Raw genomic sequence first — 27,690 nt, forward strand, 5'->3', positions numbered from 1 at the left:
TGTCTGGGCGTGTGGTGCTGGGGGGGTCAGTTGACCAGCCGGGGTTACTGTGTGGCACCAGGGGCGGATACGGGAGGAGGGGTTTAGGAAGATATTGGGTGAGGAAGGTTGTGTGCGTAGGATGTGTGTGTGTGTGTTTGTGTGTGGGGGGGGTTAGATAGCTGTGGTTGTGCAGTGATCTTTGGGCCACCAAGGTCCTTCTCTGCGGTGACGAGGCTCTGGCTGGGTGGTGGGCGGCTCTGGGGTCCTCTGGGTCCTGGCTCCGCCTTTGGCCCGTGTCTCTGTGTCTGGCGCCCAATGGCCCTAGTGGCCGAGCGTGCCTGCCCTGTGACCTTGACGCCGGGCTTACCCGTACTCCGTGGTGCCAGAGGGGCCTCCGGGGGGGCTCCTCTGCACCTGGCTGGGTGGGTGGTCTCTCTCACTCAGGCTTTTGCCGGCGGTGCTCCAGGGTCTGGGGGTTTCCTGCCTCTTCTCTCCTGGTCCAGCTGGTCGGGCTGGAGAGGACCTGGTTCCCCTGATGATCTGATGGTTCACTCCGGCAGCGTGCATGCATCTCTACCCCGTCTACCACGTGCTAACTGTCACTGCTCCCTCCTCCTAACCCACAGTGTATTGATGGACAGATTTCTTCCGCTTGTCTTAAGGCCTGTTCACACCGGGACGAATTTCGCCGGCGATTTTCGCCGACGTTTAACGCCTCGTGACTAAACAAAGGGCACCAATGAGAGTGTGCACACCGAGGCGAAAAAACGCCACGCGCCAAAGCGTCGAAAAAAAAAAACGCCTCGGGTTCGTTTTTTTTTTTTTCGACGCGTCGCGTCAAAATCTATTCGACCAATGAGAATGGCGCTTTTGCACACGTGCCTGGAGCTTCTGAAGTTACAGTAAAACACAACTTGGGGGCGCTCAAACACAAAACTGCCTTGCTGAGCACACATACCAGCGAAGAAGTTAGACGCCAAGTAGCGTCTACACTGCCGCGAAGAAATAATGATGGACATTCTTAAATATCCCCTTACCAAGTACCAGTTGGAGCTACTGATGCTTGAAATATTCATGTTTTCTTTGTTTGATTCTGACAAGCGCGTAAATACTTGCTCTCTTCTTCTGAGTGAAAAGCGACTAAGAATCGTAAAGTTGCGCAGCGCCACCTTGTGTACAGGAGTATATCTGTTTACATTAAGCGCCATCTAATGTCAGGGAATGAAATTGCATGTTCGCTCGGCTCATCGTCAGCGAAAATCGCCTGGGTGTGAACACAAAAGACGTGGCGAAAAACGCTGGCGAATAACGCCTGGCGAATATTTGTCCCGGTGTGTACGGGCCTTTAGTGTCAGAATTTCCCTTTTGGATGTAACATTTGTCTTTCCAGCAGAGCTAGCATAAATGCTATGAAGCTTTAAATCATAACGTACTCAAATGGCTTGGAAGGGAAAAATGACTTATATTATCACACCCATATTTAGATGAAATCCTGAGCCCTGCGACAGACTGGTGACCCGTTCAGGGTGAACCAGCTCCCTGTGACCCCAAAAGATGGAATTTGGATGGATGAAACCCTTAGACACAGAGAATCCGACTCCACAGAATGATTTTGACTTGTTTGTGCTGCTGTCAGACAACTTGATGCCTTTTCCTTGATGTCTGACATCTGAGTCAGTGTTTGGTATTCTGCAAATGTTTCTGCCAGGATGGAGGCAAACATCCCAGAGAGATGAAGCCGTTTGCAATAAATTTACGACTGAACATCTGTCCATAAAACCGTGGTACCATAATCCCCCGGGCCACAGACCAGTACCGGTCCACAGGTCACCGGGCGGCAGACAAAAAAAAAAAAAGATATTTGAATTATTTTTATTTTATTTGTTTTCTGATTCTATTTTGGATTCTGTTCACCACACGTGTCTACGACTTTTGTGTACCTAAATGCGTTAAAGCAGCTGCTCCAACTGCTAAATTAAAAGGTTGTCTAACATCACAAAGCTGAAGATAAAAACGGAAAGTTTAGAGAGAAATGTGCCATTGAGGAAATGAAGGAGGAGCCTTCAAAGTAAAATGAATCTGCTATTTACAGAGAAAAACCAGGAGTTCCTCAATGGGAACTTATTTCTACTGTTGTTCCCACATTGCATTTATGCGCCGACTGGCTCTAATGTTACACAGACGCTGTTAATATTTATTTATAATATATATAATCTATTTAAAAATCGGGCACAGCGGAAGTCCCCACTTTGACGTTTACCTATACCATGCAAAATCCATTTTTTGTAAGTGTATCATAATGTAAATTGCTCAGAAAACACAACTCCAAAGCCATATTCTCATCCATTCACGCTAGGGTTGGGCGATGTCCCTTAAATTGGCCGTTGACGATGTTTGCTGTCAACCATCGGGATGGACGATGACATCGTCCGGGGGGGGGGGGCTATTTTTTACATTTTTCGTTCTTATATAATTGCTATTCATTATTTTACTTTATTTTTTTATTTCCCAACTAATGATTCATCCGCGATGATCCAGTATAAACTGAGGGAAGTGACTTTAACAAAAAAAGTAACAAACAAAGTAGACAAGAAGTGGTCCACTCCCGCACTTGATTAGTCAGGTGGAGCGGCGGAGCGCAGAATTCCAGCTTTGTGTTTGATGGGAAGGGGGGGGGGGGGTGCTTTGTTACATGAGCGGTATGTGTGGGAGATTTAAGACTGCGATCCGTCCCGCAGCTCTAGGGGTACGAGCTACCGAACTCAGAGCCGGGTCTAAAAGTGTGTGTCTGAGCAGAGGATCGTCATCGTGAGCACACACACAGCGGTTTGGGGCGGTGTGTGAGCTTCAAAGCAGAAATGTCGCTCAGTCCTTGGAAAACATTCAAACAATCACGTGGATTCGTGTTTCCAGTCGTGTCCCGACTAAATAAAGGCTGATATTATTCCCACGTTTACGTGCAGCCAGGATGCAGCGCCACCCAGAGCTATTGTTGTTAGCCCGTGTTAGCATACTGCTAATTCTGGCTTCTTTCCGGCTCCGTTCAGAAAAAGCACTGACCACACGGATTAAAATTAAAATGATGAGTGAACAGGTGTTTCATAATATTCGTAACATTATTAAAAGCACGTTTAGAAGATCGTCTCGTATATTACCAAGCTGACATGTCAATGTAAATAGCCGCTCGGCCATGTTTAACATTGTTTTGTATTGAATTGTTACATTCAATAAAGTTTGAAAAAAAAATAGAAGAAATAAAAGAGTGACCTTAGTGAATGTTTGTTATATTCTGAAAACATTTTTCTGTGCCATGTACACGGTTGGATTCTAATCCGACCATTGATCCCATCAAGAAATTTTGCACATGTAAACGTGGCTTATGGTGTCGACTCGCAACGTGGCGAGGGCGTGGCATCACGATGGTGTCTCTCCATCGTGATGTCACTCACCCATCACGATGGACGATGGTATCGTCCATCGGCACAACCCTAATTCACACATCTCTGAGCATTCCTCTAAAAACGAGCGTGTTCTCACGAGCTGATGTAGACTGGAGAGAACCGCCCATTCCAGGAAGAGTCTGCGCTAGCGGCTCCGCCCCCCCAGGCTAACAGTCACACCCACTTTCTCCATGGAGCTAGCGGTGATGGGCTAAAACGCTTTATTTATATGAACAATATGCAAACCCATCTTTGCAAAAGTTTGAATGTTGTTTGTTTTCATGGACGAATCCCAGACATGCTGCTGAGGTCGATTCTAGGTTGACGTCATGAAATGGGCGGTACCCACACGGAACGAAAGGCGGAGCCTCAGATGTCGAGTCGTCTTACTTCTGAGTAGGAAAAATAACTCGTATTTTATGAAAAAAATAATTCTTTAGGGTGCTAAAGGTAATATATTATCTCAACATGGATATTGTTTACTATAAAAGGCTTAAGAATTGCATGAAATTACCCATCATCCCTTTGTTTACACTCTGTCCCACTAGCTTACAGCCCCTCACGTCCCCAACTTAACATTAGTGGTTCAAAAAAATGGCGATCTATATCAGAGCTTTCCAGCCATACAGTTTAGATCCAGATTCCAGCTCAGACGAGGAAAACAAAGACGTTCATTAAATGTAGACTTTGGGTAAAGAAGGGTGAAGAAACTCCATGCCGCCGTGCATCATGGGTCGTAAGAATAAGCTCAACAGTTTCACAGTCCGTCCTCGCTGTTGGTTTCTGGTAACAGCTCTGCAGTGTCACTGGTTTTCCCATTTGCAATCCCCCCCCCACACACTCACACTAATACACACATACAGTGAAACAGAGAATATAGGTCACGTATTAAATCATTTATAACACATGAGAAGACAAAAAGCTCACGGAGAAACGCGTTCTCTGAAAAGTGCAGCCTCACATCTGCGTTCAGCTGTCCAAAAATGTAAAAATATCTGCTCCTCTCATCAAACTGGGTCTTATAAAAGAACTGGAGGCTTCAAAAGGAAGATGATGCAAATGATCCGTGTGCAGAAATAGATTCAGTGAATTCATAGACTACGTTTTTTCTGTGGTTTCCTATTCCAAATACTTTAAAGCTGTTCACACAATAAAACAATAATTCCAGGCAATCATTAAGCTACCTAAACAAATTATTCCTGTATTTCTCTTTTTTAAAATGTGACAGGAACGAAACATTTTATATAGATTGATATATATAAAGCAACATTCAATGCAATGGATTCCCACTCTGAATTGACGTTTGCACATAAAAAACCATCCTAAAAATAAATGCCAACATGTGAGTTCACACACTTTCCTGATATAAGCATCTACTAATGAGCCAGTTAGGAGTTCAGGTCAATGCTGCATTCAGACGTGATGAAGGCGACCTGTTCAAGTTCAACCGGATTGGGGGACTGAAGGGGATTGAAGTGACGGCATGGTGTCAGATGAACGAGCGTCTGGGACTGCCGATCAGCTGGGATTTTCGGCTACACTCGTCTTTGAAGTCTGAGGGAGGGGAAAAGAGAGGGGTGAATGCGAAACTCTGACAGGATTTTACTCTCATCTGTTCAGGAGGAGGAGGAGGAGCTTGAAGCAGGTTTGAGGAGCAGGAGCCATGCCAGTTCATCAGATTTACAAAAATGTTTGTCATCCCATCCATCATTTCCTTCCATTCACTTATTTATCCATCTGTCTTCCGACTCAACTCTCATCTTAAAACCTGACCGGAACCAATTTCATGGTCTCGTGCTCCATCATTGTCTGTCCAGATGCTTGGACCACCTGTGGAAGTGACTCTTTCCAAATCTAAGGAGACATCTCGCTGTTCTCTAATCCAGAACCAAAACTTCTTAGGTTTTGCCTCTGTGGTTAGATTATAACATCTTATAAATTTCAACAGCGACGACGAATCCTCAACTTTTTAATCATTTTACTGTCTGCTGCCCCCCCCCCATTTTTGGCCAAATAGGTTGCATCACCCAACATACGTCGAGCCTGAATTCATCCAGCCAACGGTGTAAAGGCAGACAGGAGAACGTGGTGTGATGGGTATTGACTTCTGCAGCAACTGTTAGGTGTTCGGGTTAGTTTGGCCTAGATGGCATGAAGGCTTTACCCTTTAACACCAGAACTTTTTGTTGACGTTCTTTGAATTAACTTAATTTCTTTGACCCCTTTATATTAACGTAAATCGAATGTATTCTTAAGCTGAGAAAAGCAACTTTGTGATCATGTGCAAACCATGATGATGGAAAAGTGGATCCTAACCCTATGCATCGAAATCAAGATATTCAACATTTTCTGTCAGTTAAGTGCAAAAGCATATTGAAAAAAAGAGCAACGTAATGCAACGAAATGACAAAATGCAAAACTTTACGTCAGTTGGGTGCAACAATATATTAAAAGGCAACATTTTATGTTGGTAAAAGGCAACAAAATAACAACATTTTACATCAGTAAAGTGTAATTATATATCGAAATGCAACATTTTAGGTCTTTAAAGGGCCACATTATGCAACGAAATGACGAAACGCAAAACTTTACATCAGTGAAGTGCAACAATATGTCCATGTGCAAAACTTTACGTCATTTAAGTGCAACAATATATCAAAATACAGCATTTTATGTCAGTAAAAGAAAACGTAAATGCAACAAAATGCAGCGCTACATCAGTAGTGTGGAACAAAATGATGAATTGCAGTCAAGTCCAACAATATATCAAAATGTTGTGTCATTAAAGTGCCACAGTAAATTGAAACGCAACATTTTAGAGGTCTGTAAAGTGCAACAACATGCAACGAAATGCAACACGTTACATTGGTAACAAAATGCCAAATGTAACACCTTTCATTGATAAAGTGTTGCATTTGGCAACAATATGTCAATATGCCACAGTTTCCATTAGTAAAGAGCAAAGATGAGCAAGACTTTTTAATGTAAAGTGTTGTTTATCGGCACAGAGATGATTTCATTTACATCAGCAAATGTTGGATTTTAAGTTAAGAGTTATATTATTAAAAAAGCGTGCGTTATTTTGCCATCAGTGCTGACTGTTCCAATGTTAAAGGGATAAAAAATCCTTCTGCGCCCATATGTCTTTTAAAACTACAAAACTGTCTGCTATTTTTTTTGGCTTTTCCTGCTTGAATGATTGAATTGAAGCATGATTATATGTGGAAACTCCTGAATGCACTGAACTGTATTCAGACGTGCCTCACTGGTGTTTTGTAACTCTAGTGCTATCCTAGGCACTTTAACGTTGGGAGTTGGGTCATCTAGACCCACTAGACAGTGCTCTGAACCTTTTTTCTTCAATGATTTGTGATCCTCACTGGTGTCCATGGATTACATGAAATCTTTCCACCTTTATCCACCTTTGTCATGGTAGGGAGAACACGTCAATGTAAGGGTGGGGGTCATCTAAGATAGCACAAGGGTTAAATATCGTGAAGACAGAAGTGGCGTGCATTCTAGTGTGATTTTTCTACACCAGTCAAACTATTAAAGAGACGAACTCACAGAAAGGAGCTTGTATTTCATTCACACAGAGTAAAAACTGCACGCCGGTCACAGCAGTGTTTACCCCTGTGGCTGAGGCTGTTCATTTCACTTCTTCCCTCATTGCCTCTGTGCATCAATCCTCCTTGATTTGTCCTGCCCCGCTCTGCCAGCCAGTGCACCCACTCAGAAAACTCACTTCCAATCCATCTCTGGGATCTCGCCCCAGAGCAGAATTACTAGAATAAACATGTTCATCCAACCCAGTGAAACAGGATTACATCTCAGTCAAGTTAATCAGCAGCAGCAGCAGCACCTCCACCTTTGTCTCTAAGAACGGGTTTACGATGTCTAAGACAAATGTCACTGGAGGGCAGCGTCCTTCGGGGGGGCCTGCAGCTGAAGTGTTTAAAATGAGACCACTAATACTTTCTCAGAAGACAAGATGGCGTCATTGTATGTTGTAACAATGTGTTGACCTGTAGATGTCATTGTAACATTTCTAACAGATTAGCAGTGAAAACTTGTAGCTTCACCTTCAAAACACTCTCTGACGTTTCTGAAAATACGTTTTCTGAGCCTCAGTTTAGCTCCTTAGCCTCAGAATTTGGTTCCAGCTATGAAAATATAAAATTACTTGGGTTTCTGCTTTCAAGTAGATACTAAATTTAAGGAAATTTTGGAGCCGAAGTGATTTGATGCATATTTGCATCAGTAGGTGTCAAGAGTTTAAGCATTCAGAGCTGCTTCTGTTCAATCTGAACACAAAAAAAAAACCACATGAACTAAGTTTCTGCTGCAAAATACAAGAACTGAAAGAGAAAAGCTGAAATATTTAAAATGCCGGTTAAAAAAAACCCTCAATTTTGGCTCAGATGGGAAGGAGAATAATCAGAAGAGATGCAGAGAGGAAAACGTGAACTTTCACCATTAGCTTCATCGATTTGAACAAATGAGGGAGTTTTTGTAGGATGTTTAAGTCTCGTAATCAGAGGATTCAGATTCTGGAAGATCTTTGGTGCTGTTGCCTAAATATTTCTCTCTCACTGAAGCTGCTGTCATTTGTCTCCTAACTGCATAACCATCTGGATAACGATCACTCTGCGCAGACGACCTTGTGAGGTAATTCTAATTCTTTTCTGGCATATCGGCGAAGCGTCGCGCCCTCAGGCTGCATACGCATTTCTGTTTTTCCGTCTGTTCCACCATCTCTCTAAATGGGACAGAACTAGAGGATCTGTTTGACCTTCGCAAAGTTTAAGAGCATCGGGGGAAAATGCACCCGTAGAAGAAGACAAAGTTAGCAATTTCTTCTTTTTTTTTTTTTGCAGATTTCACCTTTTAAGGCCCGTACACACCGGGATGAATATTCGCCAGGCGTTATTCGCCAGCGTTTTTCGCCACGTTTTTTGTGTTCACACCCAGGCGATTTTCGCTGACGGTGAGCCGAGCGAACATGCAATTTCATTCCCTGACATTACATGGCGCTTAATGTAAGCAGAAATACTCCTGTACACAAGGTGGCGCTGCGCAACTTTACGCTTCTTAAAGTCGCTTTTCCCTCAGAAGAAGAGAGCAAGTGTTTACGCGCTTGTCAGAATAATACAAAGAAAACATGAATATTTCAAGCATCAGTAGCTCCAACTGGTACTTGGTAAGGGGATATTTAAGAATGTCAGTCATTATTTCTTTGCGGCAGTGTTGACGCTACTTGGCGTCTATCTTCTTCGCTGGTATGTGTGCTCAGCAAGGCAGTTTTGTGTTTGAGCGCCCCCAAGTTGTGTTTTACTGTAACTTCAGAAGCTCCAGACACGTGAGCAAAAGCGCCGTTCTCATTGGTCGAATAGATTTCGACGCAACGCGTCGAAAAAAAAAAACGAACCCGAGGCGTTTTTTTTTTGACGCTTTGTCGCGTGGCGTTTTTTCGCGTCGGTGTGCACACTCTCATTGGTGTCCTTTGTTTAGTCACGAGGCGTTAAACGTCGGCGAAAATCGCCGGCGAAATTCGTCCCGGTGTGAACAGGCCTTTAGAGAGCATTTCCAGAACTTTTATGCAGATTCCTGCTCTTTCTCAAACAATGACATTGAGGTTTTTTCGGGTTTGGCTCCCTACTGCTTGGAGTTTTGTCAGAGCGGCGGCCTCATTCCCCGATGACCATAAAACCTGCTGCACTGCGTTCTGCTGACTGATCATAGCTGCTTTTTTGTGTCTAACGGGGACGGAGGGAGCCGGTCTGTGTCAGGCGAGCTCTGTGATTAAATGTCAGTTTGGATCGACTAGTTTTACCTTTAGATTTGGGTTTCATGTCACAAAAAAAGACACTTTAAATGAATCCGTGAAAATATCCTCCGGATCAAACTACTGGCTGTGACTCAAACCATTTGAAAGGTTTTTTGGAGGCTGGTAGTAGAGCTGATTCAACACCCAGCTGTGAAAATATCAGCAGCACATCACACAGTAGGAGCTGCTTCTGAAGTTTCTGTTGCCTGAGACAATAATTTGCTGCTGAGAAAACTAAAAACAACAGTCGGTCTCCGCAGTATCACATCTCTGCATGGATTGATTGAGATTCATGACCCACTTATGCAGTTGTGTCGGATTCTTCTTTTGAAGCTGCCATTTACAGTACTTTACTTGTGTTTCCATCAAAGTTTGATGAGTCAGTTTACAGTTGTTACCAAAAAAGTTAAAAAAAAAACCTCAAATATCAATCAAATCTTTATATCAAAAACTTTTTCAAATACGTTTGTTGTTTGTTTACTTTGCTTGCTTAGGGGTTTCCATGTCGTGGTTGTCTTTCTGATGCATGTTGCAGTTTTTTGCTGCAAGTTGTAGTTTATGCTGTTTGTTGCAGTTTTTGCTTTTATCATTTTGCTGTTGCGTTTTTTTTTTTGCAGTTTTTGTCACTTTTTGCAGTTTCTGATGTTATAGTTGTTGCTGGATGTTGCAGTCATTGCTGCATTTTGCATTTTGCAATTTTTGTTGCAGTTATTCCTGAATGTTGGAAGTTTTTTTGGGGCGTTTTTGCTGCATGTTGCAGTTTCTGCTGTTGCGTTTTAGTATTTCCTGTTTCTGCAAGCTTTGCGGGAGGACAATGGCCAAAGCTTCTCAGTCTGCATTAGCTGTGGCTGCGTTGGCCATATGGAGGATGTTTGTATCTTTTATCAAATATTAATAGATTTTTCTGGTCCCTATATCAAGACGGTCTATTTTTGCCACCCTTTTTACTGTGCGCCTTTGAAGCAGAACACAAATGCTTTTCACGCAGGATGCTATTATAGTTGTACTTTTAAGTGGGTCACAGTGTTTGATTTGGATTGGCTCCTCTGTGTCTGATGGAAACCGGAGGACTGAATGAAGTTAGCTTGATAAAATGTGTATTCTTGAATATTTCTTATGAGTGGAGCTGCCAACTTCCCCTCCCTTTGATTTGGAGCCATTCTGTCAGTTCTCATGTCCCAGCAGTGCAGTTATTTTTAACAAAGTGTTTCTGAAGTTTGTATCTGTGCATTAAATATTTATCTTTTAGGTTATATGGATTCTGTTATTTTGAAAGATTTTAGCATTTAGAGAAGCCACCAATCTGAAGTTTTCATTCTTTCTGCTTTAGCAGGGAAATGTGTGAAAATCACAATTTCTTAAGGATCTTCAGGTACTTACTTAATAAGTCAGAAGTGCTGCGGAAACGACTGAGCGCAGCAGGACAGTAGGGTGTTTCAGCCCAGTCTATGAAATTAAAAGGATGGGACATAAAGGAAAGAAGAACAAAGAGATATCTTAATGACTGAAAAACTTTTGGAAAGGCCTCAGGAATAACGGTAATCCAGGAATTAATTACTAGCAAAAAGCAACTAGTCACATAAAAATAACTAAATGTTACAAAGACCAAATATGTTCAGAATTCGAATGCTGCGCCATGGAGAGCCTCGCCCAATTAGAAGCTTTGGAAAATTAGGAAAATATATGTAAATGTTCAGGAGAAAAAAATATAAAACTTCTCACTCTGACAGAGTCAGAACTAAACAAGGGGAATCAGCGTTTCAATTTTCTGCAGCTAAAATCTGGAACAGCCTCCCTGAAGGCGTAAGACAGGCCTCTTCTGTGTTCATGTTCAAATCTAGACTTAAAACATTTCTGTTCAGCCGTGTATATGACTGAAAGGTCCTATCTGCACTTTTCTTTCCTTTCCTTCCTTTATTTTTAAATCAATTTTCAAATTTTTTTTTCTTTTCTTTTAAAGTAAATTTTACGTTGATTATTTCTATGATGTATTGTGATTTTAATGCATTTTTCTGTTTTGTGAAGCACCTTGAATTACTTTGTGTACGAATTGTGCTATACAAATAAACTTGCCTTGCCTTAAAATTAGAGCAGGAGAGAAAAAACCATGGACTAGAAAAGAAAGGAAGTTTTGGAAGAATTTAGAGAGCAGGATAAAGTGTTGAGCAGGATGTTCCTGCAGTGTCCTGAAGTGTCCAAAAGTTCAATTTTCCTCTCTTGAAGATACAAAAACACCAGGAAGAATTTAGAAATGAAAAAGTCAGTGAAATAATGTCAGTGAAAGGCTGCTGGATGGGATTGGATTTACTCAGGATTTGAATTACAGCTTTGTTTCTATTTACATCACTAATCCTAAATTAGAGAAACTTTCTGTTGGCTGATGGAGTTTCCTGAGTAAAATGGACAATGTTACACTCATGCTATTTTCATTTGTGTCATTTGAACACAATGACTGGGTTGATGGGGTTCATGGCTCCTTTTGTTTTTGCTTTTAATTTGAAAATAATTGCAGTGCAAAAATATAATGCAGTCGTCTGCAAATAACCGCAGCAGTGGTCATTTTGCAGGATGAAATCAAAGCTTGAAACATTGTTGCAATAAAAAAACAACAATACTTCTTGTTGTGATTGTTTAGTTTTTGTCTGTGCTCTGAAACCTGCCAATAGGAATCTTCCTGTTTCTGCAACATATTTATAGTTACTAGAAATGTTCAGAAAATGCTTGTTATTTGAAAGATGCACATGCATGTGAACATATATTCACACCAGGCTTGATAAAGAACTAACATAACTAGAGTTAAAGTACTCCAAAAAGTTTTAGTACTCTGGCAAAAACTTCTCATGTTTCTCCTTTTGTTGCATTTTCTTGTTTTTTTTCCTGTTTTTCTCAATAGAAATAAAAAAATTCTTTAGGTTTTTTCATTTAAAAAAAATAAATGTTTTGTTTCAATTTTTTATCCAAAGGTTGAGTAATTTTTATGTGCATTTTATAATATATAAAAGTATATTTTCTCTCTTGAAAAATTGCTATTTTCTAAAGTTTTCAAACCCTAACAGTGTTGACCTAGTTTCCGTTCTCTTTTGTGATTGTCACTTGATCATCTGAGCCCCAGATTTAAGGGTGGAATCATGAATTTTAATGTTGCATAAAAGCTCTGATGGCAGGTTGGAGAATGACTCATGGAATGACTAAGGGGAAAAACAAACGTCCTACTTTCTCCGTGTTTGGAGCAGAAAGATTTTACAGAAGCATAGCGGGAATGCTCGGCCACACTTATTCATGCTCTAAATAAACTTTCCCTTGTTTGTCAGAAAAAGATCCTTTTTGTTCCAGATCTAAAACCTGAGGAAAGAAGACTGAAGGATTCTAAAAACCTCTCAAAACCTTCCGAATCCTTCATAAATGACAGTTTTTTTCTGATGGACTTTGCTTTCCTGGAGTCTTTTGGCCTGAAGACCACGTGCTTCTCTCAGCTCCCCCCTTTTTACTGATTCATCGCATTCTAATTAGTACTCGGGTAACCTGCCCCCCCCCGATAGAGATGCCTCCTCCAGAGTCCTCAGGACTTCCACATTCAGTCTCGAATTATTTAAAACTCACAATTGTATATTGCAACATTTGCCTGCATGTGTTGTTGCACATACATGGCTAAAAATGATACTTTCAGAAAAAACACACACACACACACACACTTTTCCAAGTCATTTTCTGGCCAGTTGAAGAAGACTGATTTGCGATTTGGCTCCAAGCTGCTGTGAAATAACGCAGACATCTGTGCAGAGGACTGACATGCCATTTTGCAAAGATCCTGTTTGGTTCCGGTGCCAGGCTGCCTCTTCAGAATGCCGGCAGCGTTTTCCGGCAGAGGCGGGGGGCGGGTGCCGGGAGGGGGGTGGATTGACAGCACTTACATCCTTCCCGTCCTTCTTCTGTTTTCTGTTAAACGGCCCGTATGCAGATGAAAAAGGACATTATTCCCATCGCTGGTGCCAACAGTTTGCATAGTTTCTGCTGTGATTTAATTCTTAAAATGATTGTTTTTTATTTTATTTTCAAGTCAAAAGAGAATGTGTCAGTTTATGAAACCATGAAATGTGTGTTTTAAATCTCTTTCTATCTATCTACCGGTATCTGTCTCTCTCTATCTCTCTATATCTTTATCTATGCGGCACACACTTTGCTGTCTGTTATTTCTTTAAACATAAAAAAAATCCTTTTTAAAAACAGGATAAAAAAATCCTTTATCAATTTCATCTGAGAACTACAGTAAACTTGACTGAGTGCAATGTCATCCATAGAAAATGGTTTTCTTCTGAATCCAACCAGACGAGGTCAATTCAGTGGTCGTTTTACGCGATATGGATGCCGTCTTGTTGGAGCCAGCCAGACATCGCCAGTCAAGTCGTGATTGGATCGAAGTCGATCTGAGTCAGTTTCTATGGCAACCACTCTCTCCAAACAGGAGTGAGCTTGTTGGAAGGCCACACCCCTACCCCTTGAAAGTGGGAATCTGTTAATCAAACGTTTTGAAGGTTGGACGTGGGGGCCAGCAGGCTCCACCTACTTTTATTGAGGCATCTGATTGGTCGGTCTGAAATGGACGAACTGCGCGTGCTGCTCAACAAAAACGGAGACTTTTCCACTTCCTGTGTTTTGTGTTTTACGGAGACGTGGCTGTGCGACTCCATACCGGACGCTGCACTAGAGCTTCGGGGATTCCAGCTGCACCGAGCGGACAGATGCACGAAGCTTTCCGGCAAAACGAAAGGAGGTGGAATATGTTTCTACATCAACAGCGGCTGGTGCAGCGATGTTTCAAAAGTTTCTCAACTCTGTTCTCCGGACCTAGAGACCTTCATCATCAACTGCAAGCCTTTCTACTCCCCCCGTGAGTTCTCCTCATTCTTCCTCGTCGGCGTTTACATCCCACCGCAGGGCGACGTGCGCGCCGCTCAGCGAGCGCTGGCTGAGGAGATTCTGAGCGTAGAACGGACAAACCCAGACGCCTTAGTCATTGTCCTGGGAGACTTTAATAAAGCCAATCTATCATCTGAACTCCCCAAATATAAACAGTTTATTAAATGTCCGACCAGAGAGGGAAAGGTACTAGACCGCTGCTACACCACCATCAGCGGTGCTTATCGTGCCGTTCCCCGTGCTGCTCTGGGCCTGTCGGACCACATCATGGTGCATCTGATTCCAGCCTACAAGCAGAAATTAAAGCTCTGCAAGCCGGCTGTGAGGACCTGCAAGAAATGGACAAGCGAAGCTGTGGAGGAACTTCAGGAGTGTCTGGACTGCACAGACTGGGACGTTTTCAGGTCTGCCACCAACAGCTTGGATGAGTACACAGACACTGTGACGTCTTACATCAACTTCTGTGAGGACAGCGTCATTCCAACACGCACCAGGGTGAGCTACAACAACGACAAACCCTGGTTCACAGCAAAGCTCAGACAGCTGAGGTCAGAGAAAGAAGCTGCATTCAGAAGTGGGGACAGAGACAAACACAAAGAGGCCAAGCACAGATTTAGCAAGGAGGTGAGGAAAGCTAAATCAGCCCATGGTGTGAGAATGGAACAGCAATTCTCAGCCAACGACTCTGCTTCTGTCTGGAAAGGGCTCAAGACAATCACCAACTACAAGCCCAGAGCCCCCCATTGTCTGAACGACCTGCGTCTGGCCAATGACCTGAATAAATTCTACTGCCGCTTCGAGCAGACAGCAGGCAGCCCCATCACATTCCCCCCCCAGCCATTGTCCAGCAACATCCTTTCCCCCCCACAACCCCTCCTGACCCATCCACACAGCTTCACACCTCAGCGCCCCCCCCCCCCCCCCCCCTCTCCATCACAGAGGGAGATGTAAACAAACTTTTTAAACGGCTGAACACCCGCAAAGCTGCGGGCCCGGACTCTGTCTCCCCCTCCACCCTGAAGCACTGTGCCAACCAGCTGTCTCCAGTGTTCACAGACATCTTCAACACCTCACTGGAGTCCTGTCATGTGCCAGCCTGCTTCAAATCCTCAGTCATCATCCCTGTCCCCAAAAAGCCCAGAATTACAGGACTGAATGACTACAGACCCGTTGCCCTGACCTCTGTAGTTATGAAGTCCTTTGAGCGCCTCATCCTCTCCTACCTCAAAGACATCACAGACCCCCTTCTGGACCCCCTGCAATTTGCCTACAGAGCCAACAGATCGGTAGACGATGCTGTAAACATGGCCCTCAACTTCATCCTCCAGCATCTGGACTGTCCAGGATCCTACGCCAGGATCCTGTTTGTAGACTTCAGCTCCGCGTTCAACACAATAGTTCCATCCCTGCTCCATGACAAACTCTCCCAGCTGAATGTGCCTGACTCCACCTGCAGGTGGATCACAGACTTCCTGACGGACAGACAGCAGTATGTGAGGCTGGGGAAACTCGTCTCAGATACTCGGACCACAAGCACCGTATCCCCCCAGGGCTGTGTCCTTTCACCCCTGTTACTCTCCCTGTACACAAACAGCTGCACAGCTGGTCACCTGTCTGTCAAACTCCTGAAGTTTGCTGACGACACCACACTCATCGGCCTCATCTCTGACGGAGATGAGTCGGCCTACAGGAGTGAGATAGCCAGGCTGGTGTCATGGTGCAGCGCTAACAACCTGGAGCTTAATGCTCTAAAGACAGTGGAGATGACAGTGGACTTCAGGAAGGCCCCAGCCCCCCTCCCCCCTGTCATCCTCTGTGACTCCCCGGTGACCTCTGTGGAGTCCTTCTGCTTCCTGGGAACCATCATAAGCCAGGACCTCAAGTGGGAGCAGAACATCAGCTCAATCACTAAGAAGGCTCAGCAGAGGATGTACTTCCTGAGGCAGCTGAAGAAGTTTCACCTCCCTGAAAAGATGCTGGTAAACTTCTACACTGCCATCATTGAATCCACCCTCACGTCCTCCATCACAGTCTGGTTCGCTGCGGCCACGGCCAGAGACAAGGCCAAGCTGCAACGCGTCATCCACTCAGCAGAAAAGGTGATCGGCTGCCACCTCCCGTCTCTCCAGGAGCTGCACATCTCCAGGACCCGGAGACGGGCAGCCAGGATTGTAGCCGACCCCTCTCACCCAGGACATGAACTCTTTCGGCCCCCCCCTCTGGCAAGAGGCTCCGGTCCATCAGGACCAGGACCTCGCGCCACAAGAACAGCTTCTTCCCCACTGCAGTCAGCCTGTTGAACAGTACCCGAACCCCCCCCAGCTGACCCCCCCCCCCCCACCAAAGGACTATCGCTGCTACTTACAGACCATCCCAGCCCACCTGTGCTCCCACCTTACTCAACTGTATATAGTGTGTTGTTGTGTTAATTTAATTTTTTAACTTATTTTAATTGTACCATACACCAAGACAAATTCCTCGTTTTGTAAAGTGCGCTCTACTGAACCTGGCAATAAAACCTATTCTGATTCTGATTCTGATTCTATAACGTGAAAAGAACATAATGGGAAGTGGTTAAAAACGGGTGTCAGAGAAAGAACGGTTATTCTGACCAACAGAATGACTGAGTAACAGCTCTTTATTTCTCTATAGAAGTCTATGGGATTTTGGCTTCTTGGAGCCACTTCCTGTTTGGAACGCCAGGGGGGAGGAGTCCAGTTCTCATTTATAGTCAGTAAGACACTGTCTTAATGAAATTCAGCTTTAAAGTCCCTAAGGTAAACAGATGTTCTAAAGTTCATCTCCTTCCATTTATCCTGGAGGTTCTGTCGTCTGCCTTTTCCGTGGCGGGCCTCACTTTCCACTTTTCTGGTCATTTTAAGCGTTTGAACACAAACATTGTTAAAGGGAGTTTAGGAATCGTGTTGTTTCGCCGTTTGGTTCAGAAAATAAACGGGATGGAGGGGAGCACAGGGGTGCACCTCCTCTTTTCTGCCTCCTCTTGTGATGCTTTCACAGCGCATGTCAGGGAGGACAGGGAATAATGTGTCGGTGCTATTTATAGGAACTGTTGCTGTTAAGAAAAAAGAAAAAACCACCACATCTCTATCTCCTAGCCCCTCCACTCATCTGCTCACCCCCGCCTGCTGAAACAAAGGGAAGCATCCCTCCCTTTTCTGCTCACCTCCGTTTGACCAGCCCTGTTATCACCCCGTCATCTGTCGCTCCGCTCATCCGCCCCAACTATTGTTCGCATCCACTTAGCAGAGATGCATGATTTATGTCTACCTCGGAGGGGCGCATCAGTCAGGAGTTGGTGAGGGGGGGGCGTTGACAGGCAGCCGAGCTCCGTGCCGAGCATCTCAAGTTGGTTTTAGAGTTTTCCTGCTCGTTTTCTTAGGTCTGAATTCATCGTTTTAGGAGGAAGACGGCAGCATTTGTTGTCATTTTGCACACAAACTGAAAGCTTGTTTACATTTTTCTCCCGACATAACACGTTCATTCGGATTTGAGACAGATGTAAATTTCCTGAAGAATTCAAGCCAAAGCTGTGGATGTGGATGACGTCTTCTGTCGGTCGACTCTTGTGAGCGTGACTCAGCTGCCTGACAACTGCTCGACGAAGAAACGCCTAGAGTGGGACAAAATAGGAGAGCTGGTCGATTCTGCAGGTTGACCCACTTGAAAATCTAAGAGAGGGGTCAGTAGGTTTTTAATACGCTCTTGTGGCATTTTTCTGACGATGGACATATATTAAGAAAATTAAGCTTAAAATAACATTTTTTTTAATTTAAATCGTTGATGTTTGTAAAGAGATCATATTTGTGACGTAGAAAATCCGCCGTTCTCCCTGCTCCACTCCATTCTGATGCATCCACTTCCATGACCTTCTTGGTCATTTTCTTCCAGTAGCTCGGTTACAGCTCAAGTGTTGAGCCTGACATTGATACAGACATTCAAAATTGGTCAGCGAAATATAAAGTTTGAATGAACGAAACTGACGAAGATTACAAAGAACACGACTTCCATAATTTCTGCCTGTGGTTGCTTTGCGCCGCCCTCGTAATTCCTGACCAATGAGTGAAGAGATCTTTAGTCAGATGGTTTAGTTAACAATATTTGCTTCAAAACAGAAATGTCTGGTAAAGTTTAGACCAAACACAAGGTTCAGGACTTGATCCAGACCAAAATTAAGCAAACTCGGTAAATTACGGTATTTTTTTTTAAATTTTCACTTTTTTGTGTGGTTTAGTATACAAGCATTTTTTTGTATACTAAACAAGAATTTTTTTCCTGCCTTATTTATACCAAAAAAACTCTGAAAATGTATCGAACCGAGCCCTTTGAAATTCTGAACCGAACCAAATTTAGATTTTAGTGTACCGTTACACCCCTAATATTCAACCTTATTGTGGCTCAAGTTTTTTTTTTTTTACATTTGGCCAAACTTTGCATCTCCTCCATAAGTTTAACAGCGACTAAACTGCGTCCACATGGAGTTTTCCAACCGTCCAATCTACTTTACACAGTTTTCTACTTATTTTGGGGTTTTGCACATCTCCTGTGTGATATGGAATTTACAATAAAACTCTTTTATTTCTGTAGTTTCTGTGGTTTGGGTAAAATTCACTTTTAGACTTTTTATCTGTTCAATTTGAGAACTTAGATCTTTTTTTTTAACATTAAGTGTAAAACCTGATTTTAAACTGTTGCATATAAAAATTCTTATTTATATAAGTAAAAAGGCCAAATGTTTCTATCTCTTTTAACATAAAAGCTATGAATATGAATGATCATCAGAGCTTTCAGTTGTTTGTTGCTTGTATCTGTCATAGTAAAACTGTTCCCAAACAAAGCTGACTCAGTGTCGCCCCTGCGCTTTGCCTGTCAATAATCTCTATTTTCAGAAAACAAGCAGCACATTTCCACATGCTAACATCTGGAGGTGTGATTTCCGGATGTTTGCTCTCTGCATCAAGTTCTTCTCAGACTCCCAGATGTGCCCCTCGTCACATCAGAAAGATGCATCAGAACCGCCCACGATACCTCCTTTAATGGATTTGAATATTGATGCTTTTTATGGCTTTATTATTGGTTGAATGGTATAAAGTATTCAACCCATTGTTTTCCCTGTTTCTCTTTATCGTTTTAAAGAACTTACCTGTGTGGGGGTGTGGCCTGCTCCCATGATAGATCTGCCTATCAGACTTTATTGTTGTTCGCTGCACACTGTTTCCAGATTTCTTTGCCTCCCGTCTGTGAGAACCTCCAGCTAAATGACCAAATAATTGCTAAATCTCTAACACAGATTTTGTTAACAAGTGAAATAAAACATTTAAACAGGGTTCCTCAAACATCCTGGATTGTGTCTGAATTCCTTCACCACCTACTACATAGTGCTCTATATTGTGCGTTTGCCATTTTGTAATGCTGTTTGAATCTAAAATTCCAAAATCGAGTGCTCTGGAAATTTCCCAGAAGTCTCTGTGAAAAAGCGGTGTGCGTCGATGCTCACTAGATCGGCGAATATAGACCACAATGCATTGTGTCAGAACATTTTTAAATGTATTTTATTAATAGACCATCAATGTTTTTCACTTCGGAAGACAGTGGACTCATAATTGTTGCAAAACGCTCATATCAATGAGATTTTAACTTCATGAAATCGATGACGTCATATCCACCGTTTAAAAAAAAAGAAAAAAGGAGTGAGCGTGATGTCCGAAGTGCTTTTAAAATTCAGGGCACTACATAGTCCTACATTATATCGATTTTAGTAGTTAGGGAGTAGTATGCGAATTCGGACAGAGCCCACGTCTTGTTACTCGTTTATTGGTTCTGTTTCAGTCCTGATTAGGATCGGTTCTGTTGTGTGTGTAGTCTCTCCTGGTGCACTTCAACTGGGTTACGGCCGTTTTAAACGTTACTTCCGTCTGTCTTTGGCCCAGTTTTGAGCATTAACCCACTGGAGGAATGATAATACTGGGCGGTTAAACGTCCGTCTGGATTGACAGGAAAACTTCATATGTAGTAGCTGACGGTCCTCTTTCACAGCTGCCTAACCATTCAATATTAGCTGTCCCCTCTGTGCCGCCCTCACCAATTATTGAGACAGAAATTGCACTGGAGTGCAACACCTGATATGAGGAGCAAAACTGCTTATATAGAAAAGACTGAGCGAGACAGTAACGGAATACAATGCTGCAGCTGCTGACATTAGACTATTGTCCTTCACCTTCAACATTTTTCTTCTTTCTTAGCTTAGTGTTAAGCTTGCATTTTAGACTAGAAATCCAATTTTCCCCTCTGCTTTGACTGTGACTTCTCTCTAACGTTTGTTGCTCTTGATGTAAAAGAAAAAGTATTTTCTACTAATTCTCCACTGAGTTATTCACTGGATATCAAAAGAAAACATTCAGACTCTGTGTAGATCTTAGTCATTCTGGTCTTCTGCTGCCATCTTGTGGTTTATGATGTTGTTGGTTACTTTTTGAAATATTTTTCTCATCATTAAATATCCTCTGCAGACTGCTGGAGGGTGATTAGCAGACCTGGCAACATTTCTAAAAAGCAGAGCAACTTTCATGCATTATAATGGAATTCCATAAACAGAACTTGTTTCTGTCTTTTCACAGCATGCAGACCAATGACCGTCTTCGTTTGATTTTGCAATTCTGCCTGCAGCGGTTCACCCCAGCCTGAGCCAGAATGGCATCAACCATCTGATACGTCAGGAAGACATGACGTCTCACCTGGAGGAGGTGGAGGAGTCTGTGGACGTCGAACCCGTGCTGCGGGACGACAACAGCCCGGGCTTCCGGGACATCAGCCCCTCCGTGTACCGCCGGCGCTCCCCGCCGCACCGCTCCGTCTCTGAGTCGGAGCTCACCAGAGTAAGAGCCGCTCCACCAAAAGAGGAAAAATTCCTCACTGAAAATGTGTGGGCTGTTTGGAAACTGAAAAAGAACAAACATTTTTTGAAAAACTTTGTCAACATAATTTAGAATAGTTTTGTTATTTGTTTGGAAAAAAAATCCATTTCTGTTTCAATCCATTGCTGTGTATGATGTTACCACTAAGAGGCGCCAGAGCCTGCATCATTCCATGTCAGTGCATGGTAGAGGGAGGTTGAACATCATAGCAAGCATTTAATGTTTTATGTCCAAGAAAAATGGTGGTGGACTTTGCGAAGAGGATGGAAATGGCTGTAGTCAACACTTACTTCCAGAAGAGAGAGGAACATAGAGTGACATACCGAAGTGGAGGTAGGAGTACTCAGGTGGACTACATCCTATGTAGACGAGGTCATTTGAGAGAGGTTAATGACTGCAAAGTGGTGGTAGGAGAGAGTGTAGCCAGACAGCACCGCATGGTGGTGTGTAAGATGACTCCGGAGGTCAGGAAGAAGAAGAGAGGGAAAACAGAAAAGAAGACCAAGTGGTGGAAGCTACAGAATGAAGAAACTTGTGAGGAATTTAGGCAGAAGTTGAGACAGGTCCTGTGTGGTCAGGATGAGCTTCCAGATGACTGGGAAACTACAGCAGAGATTATCAGGGAAACAGGTAGGAAGGTGCTAGGTGTGTCATCTGGAAAGAGGAAAGACGGTAAAGACACTTGGTGGTGGAATGAGGAAGTACAGGAATGCGTCCAGAGGAAGAGGTTGTCTAAAAGGAAGTGGGATGTAGAAAGGACTGAGGAAGGTAGACAGGAGTACAAGGAAGCGCAGCGTAGAGTGAAGAGAGAGGTGGCAAAGGCCAAACAGAAAGCTTACGATGAGCTATTTGACAGGTTAGACACAAAGGAAGGAGAAAAGGACTTGTTCAGGCTAGCCAGACAGAGAGACAGAGATGGGAAGGACGTGCAACAGATAAGGGTGATTAAGGACAGAGACGGAAAGGTGCTAACAACCCAGGAGAGTGTACAGAAAAGATGGAAGGAGTATTTTGAGGAGCTGATGAACGTGGAAAATGACAGGGAAAGAAGGGAGGAAGATGTGGTTGTTGTAGAGCAGGAAGTAGCAGAGATTGGAAAGGATGAGGTTAGGAAGGCTCTGAAAAGGATGAAGAGCGGAAAGGCCGTTGGTCCTGATGACGTATCTGTGGAGGTATGGAAGTGCTTAGGAGAGACAGCAGTGGAATTTCTAACGAGGTTGTTCAATAGGATTCTAGAGAGTGAGAAGATGCCTGAGGAATGGAGGAGAAGCGTTCTGGTTCCGATCTTTAAGAACAAGGGTGACACGCAGAACTGCAGCAACTATAGAGGAATAAAGTTGATGAGCCACACAATGAAGCTGTGGGAAAGAGTAGTGGAAGCCAGGCTTAGGAAAGAGGTGGAGATCTGTGAGCAGCAGTATGGTTTCATGCCCCGTAAGAGCACCACTGATGCCATTTTTGCTTTGAGAATGTTGATGGAAAAGTACAGAGAAGGTCAGAAGGAGCTGCATTGTGTGTTCGTAGATTTAGAGAAGGCGTATGACAGGGTGCCGAGGGAGGAGCTGTGGTACTGTATGAGGTCGTCTGGAGTGGCAGAGAAGTATGTCAGAGTAGTTCAGGACATGTATGAGAGAAGTATGACGGTGGTGAGATGTGCTGTAGGTCAGACAGAGGAGTTCAAGGTGGAGGTGGGACTACACCAAGGATCAGCTTTGAGTCCTTTTTTGTTTGCTATGCTGATGGACAGGCTGACAGACGAGGTAAGACAGGAATCTCCCTGGACAATGATGTTTGCGGATGACATTGTAATTTGCAGTGAGAGTAGAGAGCAGGTGGAGGAACAGCTAGAGAGGTGGAGGTTTGCTCTGGAAAGAAGAGGCATGAAGGTCAGTCATAGTAAGACAGAATACATGTGTCTGAACGACAGGGATCAAGGTAGAAGCGTTAGGTTACAGGGGGCTGAGGTGAAGAAGGTTCAGGAGTTTAAGTACTTGGGGTCAACAGTTCAGTGTGATGGGGAGTGTGGAAAAGAGGTGAAGAGGCGAGTGCAGGCAGGTTGGAGCGGGTGGAGGAAAGTGTAAGGAGTGTTGTGTGACAGAAGAGTGTCAGCAAGACTCAAAGGAAAGGTGTACAAGACAGTGGTGAGACCAGCTCTGCTCTATGGGTTAGAGACGGTAGCAGTGAGACAGAGACAAGAGGCTGAGATGGAGGTAGCGGAGATGAAGATGTTGAGGTTGTCCTTAGGAGTGACCAGGTTGGACAGGATAAGGAACGAGTACATCAGAGGGACGGCTCATGTTGCCTGTGTTAGCGACAAAGTCAGAGAAGCCAGACTAAGATGGTTTGGACATGTTCAGAGGAGGGATAGTGGATATATTGGTAGAAGGATGTTGGAGATGGAGCTGCCTGGCAGGAGGGCAAGAGGACGGCCAAAGAGGAGATACATGGATGTCTTGACAGAGGACATGAAGTTGGCTAATGTTAGGATAGAAGATGTTCATGATAGAATGAGGTGGAAAAGGATGATTCGCTGTGGCGACCCCTGATGGGAAAAGCCGAAAGAGAAAGATTTTTAATAATGTGTGCAGCTTTTTAACCTTTGTGCTATCCTAGGCACTTTGGGGTCATCTAGACCCTACTAAACAGAGCTCTGAACCTTTTTTCTTCAATGATTTGTGATCTTCACTGGTGTCCATGGATTACATGAAATCCTCTTCACCTTCATCCACCTTTGTCATGGTATGGAGAACACGTCCATGGAAGGATCGGGTCATCTGGACCCCATTGGATAGCACAAGGGTTAAGCAAACTGAGCACATCAAAAAAGAGAATGATAGGACGCTTGCAGTCACGAACTCAGGAAATAACTGAGTTTTTTTGTGGGGCATTATTTTAGGTATAAAAGTTTAGCGTTTGTATATTTTGAGCGACACAAAATCCAGGAATTATGAGGATTTTTACCTTCAGCTAAATTAGATTTTGACAGATTGTCATGACTAGGAGGCGAAGCAGACCCAGATGCTGGAACCCGGAAGGAAAACACAGGTAAGTTAGATGGTAAGTAATTGGTTTTATTTAGTAGCCTGATTAGTGACGTGGCTGGAGGTCCTGGCGTGATTAGGTTTACTTGGCGAAGCAGGAGATCTTGGCGTTGGATGAATTCGTGGCTTGACTGGAGGACTTGACGTTGAAGGAATTTATACTTTTGGTCATTTTTTACTACATTGAATCTTAGTCTTGTGTTGAAGTGTGTGGTTTAACGTTCTTTGAAATTTTAAGGGAAATGCTGCAATTGCATATGTAAGGAGGTTTCAGGGCATTTGGTGGCTGGACAATGTCCGTCTGTGAAGTAACTGCCCGGACGTTTGGAGCGGGAATCGGATGCTGTGATTCCAAGTATGGGCTGAAGGAAGTAGGCGGGCTCCTCTGTCGGCCAATCTCTAGCGTCCAGAGGCGGAGATTCGGCCGCCATGATGTTTTCAGGAGGAGGGACTCTAACCACATCTTTAAAGGGCCATGGTTTGGAAGAAGCGTGGTCCCCAGACAAGCTGCATGTAAATTTCAATCTAACTTCTTACGTTTTGCAGGAATTGGATTTGGGCACCCAGATCAATCTGTTTTATTTTGTTTAGAGCTCTTTGTTAGGGACAATAAATACTCTTAATTTTATTCCGTTCGCATTTTCTGGTCATTCTCCCGACTTTAAGAACACGCATGGAAGAAATCTCAAAGCGACAGATTTCTTCATTCCTTCAACGTAAACAGGACTCGTAGCGTGACTGGAGGTCCTGACGTCATTAGAGTTCTTGGCGTAGCAGGAGGTCTTGACATGAACAAGATACGTGGCATGACTGGAGATCCTGACATGACTGGAGGTCTTGATGCGACTTTCGGCTTCTTAGGAATGTCAGGAACGTAGCGGCTGCTTGTGGAGACATCTGACTCAGGTGACCACTTTTGAATGAATGTCCTGAGGCAGGAGAGCAAAAGTTAGTGAGAGGCAAAAACCATGGGAGCAAGACATTAGCACAGGAGACCAGATTAAGCACCATAAGGGGCAACGAACTGGCGATGAATGCTTGTGAAGAATCCTCTTAAGTAGAGGCAGGTGATGAGGTAAGTGGTCACAGCTGGGATGAGTCAGGAGCAGAGCAGAGCAGAGAGGGGAGGGGGAGGAGAGACTGACAGAGGCACCATGACACAGATATCCTTAAAAATGATTAAAAACTAAAGCATAAAAACTAGAAATGATTCGAGACGTTGTATTAGCTGTTTTAAGGCTTCTTCTTAGTATTCTCGTGTACTTACTGTTTGTCTTCCTCCTCTTTGAGTTCTATTTCACATTTAGATAATTTTTAAGGACATATTTTTTTATTAAATTCTATTTCTTATTGATCTTTGATCATTAGGAATTCCTCAATGAAGTAAAACGCATCGAACACAACTGTTTTATGTCCAAGAAAAAGCATTCACTGCTCTGTGTTGCAAATATTCTTTGAAAATAGTTAAAAAATGTCATTTCTTTAGAACAGCACAGTAGGCACACTTATGCATTTCACCAGGTGAATGCCTAAAAGCCAACCTTCTCCATGATGTACTGCTCTCTGTCGGCTCAGATTTGAATCTTCAAATGCTGTTTGTCATAATTTAAATAAAATTTAGTTATTCAATTTAGAAATAACTACATATATAACTTTATACCTAAATATATTTTACAGCTCAACTCTTCTGCCAAATATGTCTACTTAGTGCTTAAGAAAAAAAGTTTTTCCCCCCATCTCGTCTGTTTCGGTCTTCATCTGGAGTTGTCCTCAACCACGGCGTTGACACAGAACAAAGTGGCGGGCTGTTGTTGAGAGCCCTCGTTCTGGTTTTTGATAACAGATCAAAGGAGCCATCATCAGTGGTGCAGAATAATTCCTCACTTCCCAACCAGAAATTGCCTGTGGTGAGAGGAGACGGGAGTGATTGCCTTTGATGCGCACACATTCTCGTGTTCTCCTCTGCCTGTGTAAAAGCTGGGATGATTAGATCTCAGTCAAAGAAAGTGGACAGACTTTTGAGTCAGACATCAATTCTGACAAATCCACTTCCTTTAGCTTATTTTTTTCTTTCTCTTCTCCTCTGTAAATGTCAGGGAGCAGGAAGCAAAGACATTTTCTGTAACAACTCAAGAGTCTTTTCAGTAAATTGGTAGATTGTCTGTTGTTGGGCTGCAGAAAATTAGGAAAACGTCCAATTTGAATCATCTGCGTTTAATGGTCCAATGATGGGATGAATTTAAATACGTCTTTGCCAATTTTCGGAAGGAGAGCTTCCCTGTTCAGAGCCTAAGAGAAACTAGAAGTTCCAAAAGGGATTTATACTCATCTTTCACTTTTATATTACAAGTTCAGTAAATATTTGTGAGTTGTTACAAATCTGTAGGAGCTTTTTTGTGACAATTGACCCTGTTGGGATTGAACGTCCTCATATTTGAGCAGAAATTCAATCCATCAAACACATTTAGGATCTGATGCCATAAAGCAAAAGGGCTCGGTACCAAAAGCGAGTTTGTCAATCAAAATGGTAATGGGTTCCCCCCACAGCTTTATGAAGTGTGAAACTTAGCTCATCAAAGGAAATGGAAGACTTTTTGGGTTAATTTATCACGTTTTAACTTTTTTTTAAAGACCAACTCTGATGAAAATTGTATTTTTAACACGTTCTTGTGAGATTTTTCTCATGATGCAGGCCAAATATAAAGAAATTTAAGCTTAAAAATTGCATTTCTGAGTCTTCAAAACGTTGTGGATCAGGAGCTGATGGAAAAAATGCAGTTTGAAAAAGATTGTAGAAAATACGCTGGACGGGCCGCAAGCCGCAACGATTTGAAAATTGACCAAAAGATGATTAAACCTAGAATGGTATTATTTGGATTGGACAACCAATGTGTCAAGTAATACTTTATTCATTTTATTAGTGGTAAACGTGAAGGAAAACTATGGTAACACAGTTAATTAACCTAAAAATTGTCTATTACTATCGGTGTCAAATCATCACATTAATAACTATTCATTAATTACAACAATTTTTATTGCGTTAATCTCATTTTTAACATGTTCCCATTGTGATCTTCTCAAGTTTAAAAAGCAGTTGTCTAGCTGTTTACTTGCATGAACATTTTCCTCAGTGCACGTCTTGTGTCTCTGTACGCACCATGCTGCTGCTGTTACATCGTTAATATGCGACGAGGTGTTCGTTATCATAAATGAATGGGGTACGTGGAGGGCTGATCACATGGGGCGCTAAACTATGGAGTAAGGCATGTCAACATACGCTTTTGGATTACTCAGAAAAGTCCTTCTACTGTTTTTATGTGTTAGACCTGATGTTTTGGTCTTGTCCCCCCCCCTAATTGTTTGAGATTAAAAATAATCTCCTTGCTGGTGAACAATTAAAAACGGTTGGAAACGTGTTATGTAAAGAAATTTTCATAAAGTTGTAATTTGATCTTTAACTGTGCCACAATGTCACAAATTTAAAGTAAAATACCTCAAAATGAGGCTATTTACAGCATTTTTCCCTAACCTTTATTTAATCAGGTGAGTTA

General features: G+C 43.0%; 1 protein-coding gene across 5 annotated transcripts in view; it reads left to right on the plus strand.

The window, feature by feature from the left end:
• samd12 (sterile alpha motif domain containing 12) overlaps window positions 1-27,690 on the plus strand; it is a 142,728-nt gene that overhangs the window by 2,469 nt on the left and 112,569 nt on the right. For 4 of the 5 annotated variants that reach the window (XM_023959626.1, XM_023959627.1, XM_023959629.1 and 1 more), the window contains one exon: window positions 20,851-21,059. In XM_023959626.1, the coding sequence (XP_023815394.1) occupies window positions 20,851-21,059 (209 nt within the window). Of the gene's footprint in view, window positions 1-20,801; window positions 21,060-27,690 lie in introns of all 5 variants that reach the window. The other variant, XM_023959630.1, reaches the window with a different exon arrangement.

Source organism: Oryzias latipes, chromosome 11 (assembly GCF_002234675.1).
Source record: "Oryzias latipes chromosome 11, ASM223467v1".
Taxonomy (NCBI): Eukaryota; Metazoa; Chordata; class Actinopteri; order Beloniformes; family Adrianichthyidae; genus Oryzias; species Oryzias latipes.